Below are 13,162 nucleotides of genomic sequence, written 5' to 3'. Positions count from 1 at the left end.
CTGAATCCTGATGCACACTGTTATTAGGCCAACTGGCACCGTGTGGTGGCCAAAATTAGTTTCTGGCATCCCTAAAATGTCTGGTTGCAAGCGATGTGCTAGCACCATGCCGAGTCCCAGTTGTGCTTCTGTGTGTGTGTATAAATCATTAGTTCTGTTTATATGTATTTTAATTATATGTCTATATTTTCTCTCTGACTTCCATGGCTTCCAGACTGGCTTCACCAGAAAAATGATTGCGTTGGTCGTTTGTTTAAATGCTTAAAACAACCTTTGTTTCTTGACAAGCGACCTCTTGCAGTTGTGTGAATATTGACTGCCTCCTCTATGTTACTTAGTTTGACAGGGTGGATGGTTACCTGTACAATGCATGTGACATTGACACCTCACCATTGATCGCATCTTGTCTCCTTCCAACAATCGACCTAAGCATGAAAGTTAAATAAAAATGCAGCCCCTTTGTTCATTTGAATAGGACCACAGACGCAGCAGGGGTGCCTACACAGCATTGCATTGGCCAATCAAACACATACAAATGAACATTGCTGGTGCTTTGTAACATGAATGCCATATATATTGCCAGTATAGTACCTGTTTAATATCTAGCTTTAAACTAACTTCAACTTGATGCAGACTCTAGTGGGTAAAACGTGTGTTCAGCTAGTGATTATCAAACTATCTCAAACCCTGGACCTTAATAGTTCAGAAAAAACTCACGAGTCATTTTTGGATTAGCGTTGTTGGTTGTATCTAATCTAATTATTGTTTCAGCAACATTGTGGTAGGATTTTTATTTATATATTGTTATTGCTTATCGGTCATTATGTCCTTCAAAGAAAAGCCCAATGGTATAATTTGAATTTTTACACTAAGTGTTGCTCTGCTAACATAATAAGACTAGTGTACTGTATTTGCACTAAATACCATACTGGGCTTACTGTCCCATGCTGATTGTTTTTACTGTTCGTCTTGGCAAGTTACTCATCCTCTATCACCCTTGGGCAGCCTGGGATATAAGTCATAATGTTGTGTGTGTGTGTGTGTGTGTGTGTGTGTGTGTGTGTGTGTGTGTGTGTGAAAAGAGAGAGAGTATTGTATTCATATAAAGAAGCTTTAGAATATAGCACTTGTCAAATCACAATATTCTGCTGGCTGATGAACTCACAGATAACAATGTCTGTTACCTCAAAGTTTAGACTTGGTTGCAGGGTTACAGTTCGAATCAGGTGCAGGTTTAGGTCAGGGTTAAAAAATGGCCGGTGATTTTCTTTTTGTTTTTTATTGTCAATAAATCCCATGAACAGACCACAACCAACAATGAATTGATCCTACTACCAATGTCTGTGTAGCCAAAGCCTGATATGGTTTATTCCTCTGAGCCAAAGATCCACACAGTTGTACAAAACTATTAAAAACACATCAATGAGCCACACTGTTGCACTGAGTGACATGTTCCTTCATCATAATGAACATAGGCACAGTAGTTAATGAGTGAGTCGAGTTCAAGAAACACAATGCTGTTGTAATAACTAACACATGTGTATTAATCCACAGCTAAAAATAGTCCCCAACAAATGCACAGTTTACTTGAGACTGAAAAAACTACAGTGCCCAGCTGTTTTAGTAAATAAATGAAGCCTTTAAAAAAAGTATATATTCGTGACCTGTTTTTAAAGATTTATATCTTCAGTAAGTCACAAAGTATTGAGATACAGAAAAATACATTGTTTCATGGGATTTTTTGACAATAACAAAAAATATAGAATTATCCTTTAAGGTTTAGGTTAGGGGCTAGGCAGTGTAAACATGTTTGTTCTTTCTTAGTGTACAGGAAGGGACAATGACACATTTGGAGAGTGAAGTGACAAACTAGCAAGAGCTGCTAGCTCACAGAAGTCAAAGCTCACAAATCTTCCTCTGCCACAGGACGCACGTGTCAGCAACACTGTCGATTACACTGTAAAAGCCAACCTCTTTACCATTCTGAGCTACTGTCTGCCAACTATGTCTACCAGAACGGAAAAGGTCTGATGAGGCTGATGTGTGTGGAATAAAGGTCACCAGAGACTCTGCCTGGACTGAGGTAAATGTCTGAGAACGAGGTTAAAACATTTGCAGTGGACGAATACTGCAGCACAGACTGTGCAAACTCCAGCCAAATGGAGCTATTGGGATTGGGATTTTGGCATCTTTTACGTGTTCATACATCTTGTATAATAGTGCCTTTATTCATAAGCAATAAAATCGTCATAGTGTGAAAGAGCACTAATGTTGTGAAAGGTCTTCTAATTGATGCAAGAAAAGAAAACATTTCTGTAAATGTCTCCTATTTTGATATATGTTAACAATGTTATAAAGCATTGTTTGAGTATTGTGGCTATTCAGTATACTGTCTAGCTGAACCTACTTTGACCCACCGTGCTGAGTCTCACACTTAACTTAACCTTGGTTATAACTCATCTGTCTCCCCGGCAGACAACTTAGTCATCCAGTGGAGTTTAATTTTAAAAAGACTGTTTAGTCAGTGCAGCAGTGTGCGTAGGTGTGGGTATGTGAACTCTCAGCTCCATGCACAAACTCAAGCAAGACTGTCTGTATATTTGTGTGTGTGTGTGTGTGTGTGTAGAGAGAGAGAGAGAGAGTATTGTATTCATATAAAGAAGCTTTAGAATATAGCACTTGTCAATAAAATCACAATATTCTGCTGGCTAATGAACTCACAGATAACAATGTCTGTTACCTCAAAGTTTAGACTTGGTTGCAGGGTTACAGTTCGAATCAGGTGCAGGTTTAGGTCAGGGTTAAAAAATGGCCGGTGATTTTCTTTTTGTTTTTTATTGTCAATAAATCCCATGAACAGACCACAACCAACAATGAATTGATCCTACTACCAATGTCTATGTAGCCAAAGCCTGATATGGTTTATTCCTCTGAGCATTGCTCTCTGCAGATTAAGACAGAATCTGCTCTTTTTGTTTCAAGCGAATGAAAATACATCTTTGAAGAGTCACACTGCCACTCTGCAGCAGAACATGTGTTCACCAAGTGTCAGCACTTCAGGGGGCCATTTCTGCTGATTTTGTGTGTTTATCTGATAGCGTGTGAGAGTGCTTATATTCACTTTATTTACAAATGTGACTTCACACTTAGATTAGTCAATTATAAAACTGTATTTGAGTGATACACTTATACTATAAATTGCAATGGACAGTCTACTCTGTCCCTAGCCATTTATGCCTTTTAACTTTCTAACCTCCACTTTCCCCTCAAGTGGTTTCCCCTCAACTAAGCTTTCAAGAGAATTTAAATTATTACAATTACCGATGTTGCCTGTGAGCATCTGTGCTAGACTGCAGCGCTGTTAACTTTTCCAGAGTTGTCTGATTTTTTAAAACCCTCAGCTCTGTGTTTGGATAGGAACAGGATCACAACTGGAAAGTGACTTTGTAAAAAAGCTTTTTATGACCTGAACCTGAAGTAAGACAGGCATGCAGCTAAATTTAAAAGGCTTTCCTTGAGCACCATATTAGGGCAGTGTTTGTTGATTCTAGTGTGCTTGGACAAGTTTTTTACAAGAACTTTCATGTATCTAATATATTAAAACAGTATGTGTAAAAGAAGACTTATCTGAGAAATTATTTCATTAAGTTTTTTCCCCCTTAGCCAAGTAAATGGTATAAATGATAACATTTTGCAAGTGAGCAGGAAAAAATTACTATTTTCACCATTTTTGACTTCAGAGACATCAAGAAGTTGAGACATCCTTGCCAGGTCTGTTGACAGTTTCTGTCCATGAATGCTGATGGAGCTACCAAGTTGAGGAAAGGTCAACACGTCAAGAATGTGTCATTTCCTCATGTGTCTACTGAGCTTTATGGCGCTCTAAACACTCTGCCAGAGCAGATACTCTTTGGGGAACTGAGAAGAGGCCACATCACCTCCAATTGGCAAAGAGCTTGGGTCTTTAAACCTGATGGGATACATGGACCTGCATACTTCACCGATACACCACAGAAGCCTCCCACTTTCTATTTCCACTGTTTATTTTTCTACAGTTGTACCAGGTCTCCTCAATGGAGACCTGACCTTTACTCCTTAGCTCAGTTATGAGTTGCACACCACAAAGAACTACAGGGAGTCTGTGAAGTCTTTAACCACTGGCCTTAAATAGTGTTCCCTTTTTTTAGCTTGTTTGCAAAGCTGCAAAGAAAAGTGTTTTTACGCCTCCTGAGGTAGGTTGAAAAAAAAATTCAACCTATTTAATTTAGACGCAACACTCACAGTCATGTGATTGTAATGTCTATGTTATCAGCTTAAAGTATTTTCCACCGTTACTTGTAATAGGGTTGAGAAACACTGAAAACAAAATTACAATGAAAACAAGACTCTACAGCCAAGCTTTGAGCTAAATGCTAACATCAGCATGCTAACATGCTCTCAGTGCCAATGTTTAAAAGTATTTTTGGGCATTTTAATATGGATATTAAAGACAGAGAACAGGGAATGAGAAATGCAACAAAGGTTCTGGCCAGACCCAAATTGGGAACGTGGCGGTTCATGGTTGGTATCTGAATCCTTAAGCCATGAGGGCATCCTGTAGATGTTGAGATTTCTGGATAAGTGAAAACTTTGACCTGCTGGTGAAACGACAGGGGATCACCAAAGTCAGCAGGATTCATCCTGTGAGGAGCATGAATGTCTGTACAAATTTCATCCAATCCAATCCATCTAATAGTTGTTGAGATATTTCAGTCTGACCGCCACTAGCGTGGCTAAAAATATATCTTAAAATGAAGTGAAGACACCTCAGTGTTTGAGCTGAAGAAGACCAACATGCTTTGTGGGACAATGAATAAAAGCAGCTAGTTAGTAGTAATACTCTCAAGTGAAGTAGACACGCTAAATTATGTCTTTGGAAAATGATTATGTGACCACTACAATTCCTCCGATTTATGAGGCAGCATTAACAAAAGAACACATTTCCTGTTAATGCAGACAAATGGAATGTGATGAGCAAGCGTGACATTGGAGAAGCACACTCATGTTTGGGGCAGGGATGTGGTTTCACAGCATATACATATCTTCCTTCCAAATATGAAAAACATTACCACATTAATGACAGCCTGGGCTTGGGGATGGCGCTTCCTCAAACCCCAGAATCCTGTATTCCCTGGTAACCATGGCAGAAAATGTCCACGCATTCATTTTGGGTCAAGTTATTTCTTTCAGTGTCATTACCATTCCTGCAGTGATGATGCACCGAGGCTAGCATTCGACCCTAATGAGCTCTGGAACATGATTGTTTGAACAGCTTCTGGTGAAATTCAGGAGGTCCCAAGGCAGGCGTCCAAGTCAAAGGCAACAATGGTCCCTTTTCATCAAGGTAGCTGTGTCCTGACCTGAACTTGTGCTGCAGTGTCTCTTCTTGCCAAGGGATAGCAATAACTGAAGTAATAATCATGATATTAATAGCTATGAAAATATGAGCACTGTTGGAGCCACTGTGGTGAAAATGACTTCCAGAATCTGTGAGACTTTAAAAGTTGGCTCCAGGAGCAATAACATTGAAGCTTACTTCCATATGAGTCGCTCTTTGATGTGCAGTTTGAACAACATTTCCACTTGTCCTCAGTTGCTGCTGTGAAATGTCAAATCATAACTGGTGCTAAGTTTTCTGTGTAGGTATATATGGTCCTGAATATACCATGCATCACATGTACAGCTGCCCTAAAAGAAATTCACAAATTCAAGATGGCACCAAGAAATATACTCAAGACTGAAAGTTAATTCTTGAGCTCGGAAACAGACAAACAATCTCACCGCAGGGTCTACTTCTGTTCTGGAGCTTAATTGTATCACACAGTCTTCCTCAGGAGGAGTTGTTATGGAATTGTAGATTTAATTTTCAATCAGTACAACTTTATTAATCCCTGTAAGGTCATAGTCAGTCTGGTGATGAATTGTATGCAACAGCTTAGTACAAATACAAACAATTGATAGGAGAAGAAAGAAAAAAGCACATAAATATAGATCTACTAAAAACACACAGTAATGATGTTGACATTTCGATTTTTTGGAACACATCAGGGACTTCTTGTCTGTTTTTACTGTTTCATGTACTTTACATATAGTAGTGTACTTTATGTATGAACATTTACAAGATGAAATTGATGATATCTGGAAGCTTGCTGAGGTTAAAACAGAATGTTATAAAAGGGACGAGATATGGGCAATGACAAAACTTTATCCGGTGTCCTAATTCAAATGAATGGTTCTGTTTTACAGTACATTGCAGGATTTTAGCTTTTATATCACAAGGAGATGAATCCATTTGACATTTGAGCTTCATTTTAAAGTTTCTGTTGAGTACAAAGTCTAAATGCCTTTTTAGGCTGTGCTCATGAGACTAACTTGTAGACAGAAAGAACACTCACACGCATACACACACAAACACACGCAACAAACAGGACAGGATAAAGACAAGACACAGTGTACCTTAATCTTCATAGATGCTGGGTGATTTTGTGGCTCCACTCAATCTACAGAGCTTCATAAATTGAGCTCCATATCTTCTATCTAAATTGTTTCTCTTTGTTACTGTTGTCACAGTCTGTCATGTTCTCTCCAACCACTCCCCTTCACTCTGCACTCCCTCACCTGCATATTGATTCCCAGCACCTGTCACCCATCACACACCTGAACGTCATCAGCCACTCTACCCCTCTATAAATTACAACTCCTCACCTCAGTCAGTGTCCGGTCTCGTTAGTATGAAGGACAGAGCTTCTACTCCAGCCACTCATACTCCACGGACTCACCCACGACGCTTCGTCAGAACTACCGCCACTCCGAATCCCGAACCCCGATCCCGACTCCTGAGATCTCCAGCTCCGGCCCCAGTGTGTCTCCTGTCTCCTGTGTGTGTTGCTCCAGTTCCCGTTCCCGTGTACCTCAGTTCATCTCCAGTACTCCTCTAACATCAGCGAAAAAAGGGACGGTATCATTAACCCCTCTCATCCACTCATTTTACGTTTGTGAACTAATAAACTCACTCAGTCTCTTCACCGTTGTCTCCGGTTGTTCTGTCCGTAACAACTGTCTTCCGACATTGTCCTTTCAATATTCAAGTAATATTTCATTAATATTTTCCATTTTTGAAGTGTAGGTGCTTCCCTATTCTTGTCATTAATTTAAACTGAATTAGATGCAAATTTTCATTAGTGGTAATTTTATATGTGAGTTGTAAACATTCCTTCCATTTATTTTTAGCATCTACCATGCCAAGATCTTTGTTCTATTTGTTATTTGTTGTTAAGTGTTTTGTAACAAGTCCTCATTACTCTCAGCTTTGGTAAGAATATTGTATACAGCACGTCTCTTTTTATCCCTTTTATTTAGAATTTCCCCTATCTCAGTTGAAATTAAATGGTGATTGTCAGTGCGGTGATGAATACAGTCTTTGTATACGAAGGAATGGCACAAATTCGTAAATGATATCAAATGCAAAATGCTACAACAGTATTATTACAATCCCCAGGACCCATTTGATTTCCACTGAAATCATGCACATTATGTTGTCATGCTAACCTTACGCAATTTTAAGTGAGGTTTCGAGTACACGCCTTTGCTACTAAATATTACCAAAGAGTTTTCTTGGGAGTTCGGAGCGGTTTTGAAACTCCGGGGATCATGAGCCTGACCTAGAAACCCTTCTGTCTTTCTTTAATTGTTAGACTTTGACCTAGAAGTCTATGCAGGAGGTTGGCCGTGGTCTGCTTTTGCTATAAAGTGGTGTCGAGTGTCTTTCCTTTGGGGCACCACTGAACTGGGAGTTGCTCCTTTGCCCGCTGCTTTCCCTGTGATTTTTACTTGGACTGCACAGTTGTTTAAATTCCTAGTTGACCTACTGTAGTTATTGAAGCTTTTCCAGGAATGTGATTAGTTTAGGAAACAACTTGCCAGTGAATGCTTGAATTAGGCAAGCTTAGGTGAAATAAAAAATGAAAAAGCAATTATGTAAAAAACAAAAACAAACATACTGGTGAGATTGTTTCAAGTTGGGATGCCATACATTGATTATGGATTTAACATTCCTAGTTAAACATTAAAGTATCAATTCCAAAGTGCCAAAATACCATTAACTACCAATTCAAATATGGTAAAAATGGTTGAATGATACAATAAACACAGATCACAACTCTTCTCAGAACTCAGTTCCTAATACCATCTAAACACACTTTTAGGTCCCACGATCCTTCAGAACTGTGTTCTTTACAGAGTATTTCTTCAGTCACTGAACGCACACCCACTGCTAGTCCCTCATCATTCAGCATTCTCATTAATTTTGATTGGAAACTGGCAGAGAGAAGTGACAGTATACTTTAAATGGTAAATGGCTGCATTTATGTAGCACTTTTATCCAAAGTGCTTTGCAATTTGCCTCTCATTCACCCATTCTCTGCCTTTTACAGAACAATTTAAATGTAACACTAAATTACTGAGTTTATGGCTGCTTTTTCTGTGATTATAAAAAACATAAGGATGAGAGTAAAGATTAAACAATGCAGCTGCAGATAATCTACTGTGTCATTTTTGCAGTGTTGTTCTCTATATTTTTTAAATGCTAATATTGTTGTGTCTATTTAGGGTTTAGGACAATGCAGGTTTAATACTGCATATATGGGTTGTACTGCAGTACAATATGAAAAATTCAGCATGGAGGGAAGGAGCTGAGGGCAGTCTGGCTGTGTCATGTTATCTGTTAAGAAATGTTAAAACCTGCGGCAATTGGACATTGAACCTTGTGACTCCAGTACAGTGTTGAGATGTAGAAATAGTGAGCCATTTAATCTAAAGATCACATGATAAACAGACACACATCACGAGATATAGCATGAAACCCTAAAGGACTTCATGGAGATGGTCAATAATGAATAAAACAGCTTTAACCCCCTTTTTGTTTCCCTTTAAGAACGCAAAGAGCTGTTATCACTGACACATATTTGAATTATAGCTCCCTGTCAGGCCTTTATGCCCTCCATCAGTCCGCAAGTAAACATGCCAACGACGTTATATTCTCCATCACATCAAGTCATCTAAAAGCTTTTAGTGACATTTATGAGACCACACTGACCCCGCACAGGAAACCCACTGTGAAGTCAAGTGCAGGACTGACTCCTCACAAACACTATGTCATGTGAACAGAATGTCCACCACTCAACACTGCTCTCTGAGGAAATCTAAATCCTATGGTGGCCTATGACGACAAAATTCCTCAGATTTAATTTTGTTCATTGGACAACCCTCATGAAATTAAAAAGTTATTTCCCTCAGAGTTCCTGCTGAGCGCATCATTGCAGAAGAGATTGGTGGGATGTCAGAGTTTAGAGAACTAAAACCTCCCTCCTTCCACAACTACTGTAAAGGTATCCTTCAGCAAGGCACTAAATCTAGATACTCCAGCAGTAAACACCTAGAACCTACAATTAACATTCATATACAGTGCAGCTATCCTACATTATCAGTGATTTACATTCATTGGCTACTGCCTGGGCCAATCCAGACTGAATTAGATGTATTTACACTAGAGCAGTAAAGAGTAAGGGTGTGGAGGTTGGGGTAGTGAATGGGTGAACAAACATTTGCTTTCAGCAGTGCCAGCCTGTGTCCGCATTCTGTCTCACACTAGTTATTATTATATTTCAGTCTGGTGTCACACCAGTCACTGACGCATTTTCAGTGACTGGTGTGACACCAGACTGAAATATCTTATATATCCCAAATATTGGTTGGATTGACATTCATGGTGCCCAGAGGATGAAACCTACTGACTTTCCCTCGACCATGAGGTTTAGTTAAATCAGTAATTAAAACAATTATTGGATAATGACATAAAATTAGGTACAGATATCCTTAGTGTCCAGAGTCCCACTTTGGGGATCGCCTGACTTTCTCTCTAGCGCCACCATGAGGCTGACATTTGTAGTCCTTGACAAGTGTTGGATGGATAGCCATGGTATTTGGCACACGCATTCATGTCATCTCAGGATAAATTGAAGTAACTTTGGTGATACTCTGACTTTTCATCTAGTGCCACCATCGGGTCAAAAATTTAACACACTTAAGGTGCTTTCAGACAGTGAGTGATCGCTGGCTGTCGCCCGGCAACTTCTGTATTCTGTATTTTAAATTGGTAGCAGCAGGGCGCAACCTCCAATCCTACAGTCTGTATACCACAGGTTGCTGTTATCCACCTAATATAATCTCATCATGCATCTAAACAGAGCAGGTTGATCTTAAAATAGAGGAAATTGTTAGCAATATGTCACAATTAATATAGCAAGTTTTACTATCATAAATGTTGTTTATTGTCCCAGACTGGACAATCAGACTTTGAAGCTGATGTTGCTCTAGTACAGTTTCTCTTCATTGATCTGTGTGTTCTCTGCTAGTGAAGAAATGTGTAATTCATTGAACTCAGACACCAGTAAAATCACCTTCTGTATCGTTTCCCTAACTGTAGTTTCTGTGGTTGCCATGGTCACACGGCAAACTGCGGCGGCAAGTTGAAAAAGTTGAACCATCATAAACTCCAAACGCAGCTGCAAAGAGCTGTGTACTTTCACGAGAGCAGCGGCCGCCCTCCCTCTTGTTGTCACTTGGCAGCGCGGCTCTTGCTGTGTTTACAATGAAAACAATTGGCAAGTGTTGGGAACTGCTCGCTGTCTGAAAGCACCTTTAGTTTTGAAAACTCCCACACCTCTCGCTTACTTCTGGAATATTGATTTACAATGTTTCAGTCTGTTTGATCTTTGACCTTCATCAGGTGTACCGGAACAGACGGAAATGTCGAAAATAAATTTGCCAGCAATAAGTGAGACACTATGCGGGAGTTTTGTCATTTGTATTCAAATTGTTCTTTCCTCCTATGCACCTGTCACATATTCAGGTTTGCAAAGACTTTTTCAATATTTTGATGATCAAATACCTGCACAACTAATTCCCATCAGCCTCAGCTGTACTTTGTGTTTAGTACTAATTTGCAAATGTTAGCATGCTAACATGCTACACTGAAGGTGAACATGGTAAACATTAAACCTGCTAAGCATCAGCATGTTAGCATTGTCATTGCGAGCTTGTTAGCATTGAGCTGACAATGCTAGCTTTTGTTAGCATTTAACTCAAAGCACAACTATGCCTATGTACAGCCGAACAGAGCTGCTAGCGTGTCTGTAGATGCTTAGTCTTGTTAATTTACCCTTGACCATGAGGTTTTCTCTAATCTTAACCGAGTAGATGCATAACCTTAACCACACCGTAACCATAACTTTGGATGCCACACAGGGACATACTAAGTAGTATTATGTACATAGTAAGAAACTGGCACATACACTGAGACACTGGCAGTAAAAATGGTGCCTGTGTGGAACTGTTTATGAATGTGAAGTCTAGTGCTGCTGGACATGATTAAACACGCTTAGTTAACCTCTCTAAATAAATAAAGGTTTAAAATCTTCTAGGTTAGCCCATGTGTTTTGTGTGGATCACTGATGTTAACAGTCACACTGATATTCCCTCAGAGAATTGGATACCAGACAAAGACTTACTCTTAAATAGAACAAAAGCGGTTGTCATTCTTGCCCTACCATCACTAAACTGTTTACAGACAATAAAGAACAACTGAGACCTTGTGTAAAGCACACTTTAATATTGATATACTGTGTGTTTTAAGTGATTGTAACTTTTGAATTTTGGGTTTTTGCAGGTTATTAGTGGGTGCTCCGTATGAAATGAATGGCCCTTACCAGACAGGGGATGTTTATAAATGTTCACTGAGCAGACGAACCAATCCCAATGGTTGCTCCAAGCTCAACTTAGGTATAGTATCACAAAACACCACTAAATCTTTGTCAGAGAATCGCAAGATACTCTACATAAAGTAGCAGCGACAATCATGAATGTACATCTGGATAAATCTGTATGCATGTATTGTATAGGTGTTTATATGTCTGCATGCTTTTCTGCATGTGTCTTAGTAAACATCATGGTGACATGTGTGAGACAGAAGTGTGGGTACCATACCAATCATTCCACATTTTACTATTTTTTTTAATGGTTTATATACATTTCCACACGTGTGTTATACCACACATCTCACCGCACGCTTCTCCATCCTGGTTGCACATGTGTTCTGCTGGTTAGGGAGGCACATGAAGTTTTATCAAGTGAACATTTATCTCTGAGGATGTAGACGCTGCTTTGGCTATCCAGACAGCAATAACAAACCAAAGTCCCAGATGGTGGAACTTCTGTTTGGTCTCTGAAGGATTGTGCTTGTATTTATGTATATATGAGTCTGTGCATCCAAGATCCTCTCAGTGAGATTAATTTTCCCTCAAGGAAGGATATCTCTGACCAACGTATCAGAGCGAAAGGACAAGATGAGGCTGGGAATGACGCTCACATCTAACCCTAAAGACAACAGCTTTGTGGTGAGAACAAGTTCAAAGCTCATTGGATTTATTGATATATCTTGAGATATAACATACAGTAATGGTCTCTTGCTGCAGAACTTTTTGAGTAAGTAAGAACACATTTAATAAAATAGCAATGGTCAAAATGGAAAAAAGGACAATCCCACAAGATTATCTTTTGATTACACGGTTGTCATACTGCAGCTCTCGGAAGTTCTCTGAGAGCATGAACCTAACTTTTTGTAATATGCTGAGGTCGATAATGTTGCTTGTATAAATGCTTTTTTTAAATGTTTCAGGCCTGTGGGCCATTATGGTCCTATGAGTGTGGCAGCTCTTACTACAGCACTGGCATATGCTCCAGAGTCAATGCAAGCTTCAAGTTCTCCAGAACGATTGCGCCTGCCTTTCAGAGTAAGCCTTAAAGTATCTTTCCTGTTTGACAAACATTCATGGACAGTTCTTAGTCACAGCAGGGGATTATTTCCTCATTTATGAACATCTGTTTTCTCCATGTGTGCTCTCATGATTAAGTCTCATCTTTAAATGTTTTTCAGGATGTGAGACCTATATGGACATAGTGATCGTTCTGGATGGATCAAACTCCATCTACCCCTGGTATGAAGTGCAGGCTTTTCTCATCAACATTCTTCAGAAGTTCTATATTGGACCAGGTCAAATACAGGTGT

At 39.4% G+C, this 13,162-nt stretch overlaps 1 protein-coding gene across 3 annotated transcripts in view; it reads left to right on the top strand.

Moving 5' to 3' along the window:
- The window catches only part of itga11a (integrin, alpha 11a), a 68,066-nt gene that overhangs the window by 26,776 nt on the left and 28,128 nt on the right, over positions 1 to 13,162 (top strand). For all 3 annotated transcript variants that reach the window (XM_044190029.1, XM_044190012.1, XM_044190021.1), the window contains 4 exons: positions 11,765 to 11,877; positions 12,400 to 12,491; positions 12,773 to 12,887; positions 13,031 to 13,158. In XM_044190029.1, coding sequence (XP_044045964.1) covers positions 11,790 to 11,877; positions 12,400 to 12,491; positions 12,773 to 12,887; positions 13,031 to 13,158 — 423 coding nt within the window. In that variant the 5' untranslated portion in view covers positions 11,765 to 11,789. The remainder of the gene's footprint in view (positions 1 to 11,764; positions 11,878 to 12,399; positions 12,492 to 12,772; positions 12,888 to 13,030; positions 13,159 to 13,162) is intronic.

The sequence above is a fragment of the Siniperca chuatsi genome, linkage group LG1 (assembly GCF_020085105.1).
Source record: "Siniperca chuatsi isolate FFG_IHB_CAS linkage group LG1, ASM2008510v1, whole genome shotgun sequence".
Taxonomy (NCBI): domain Eukaryota; kingdom Metazoa; phylum Chordata; class Actinopteri; order Centrarchiformes; family Sinipercidae; genus Siniperca; species Siniperca chuatsi.
Note: the sequence above shows the minus strand (reverse complement) of the source record. Positions and strands in the feature narration are given on the sequence as shown.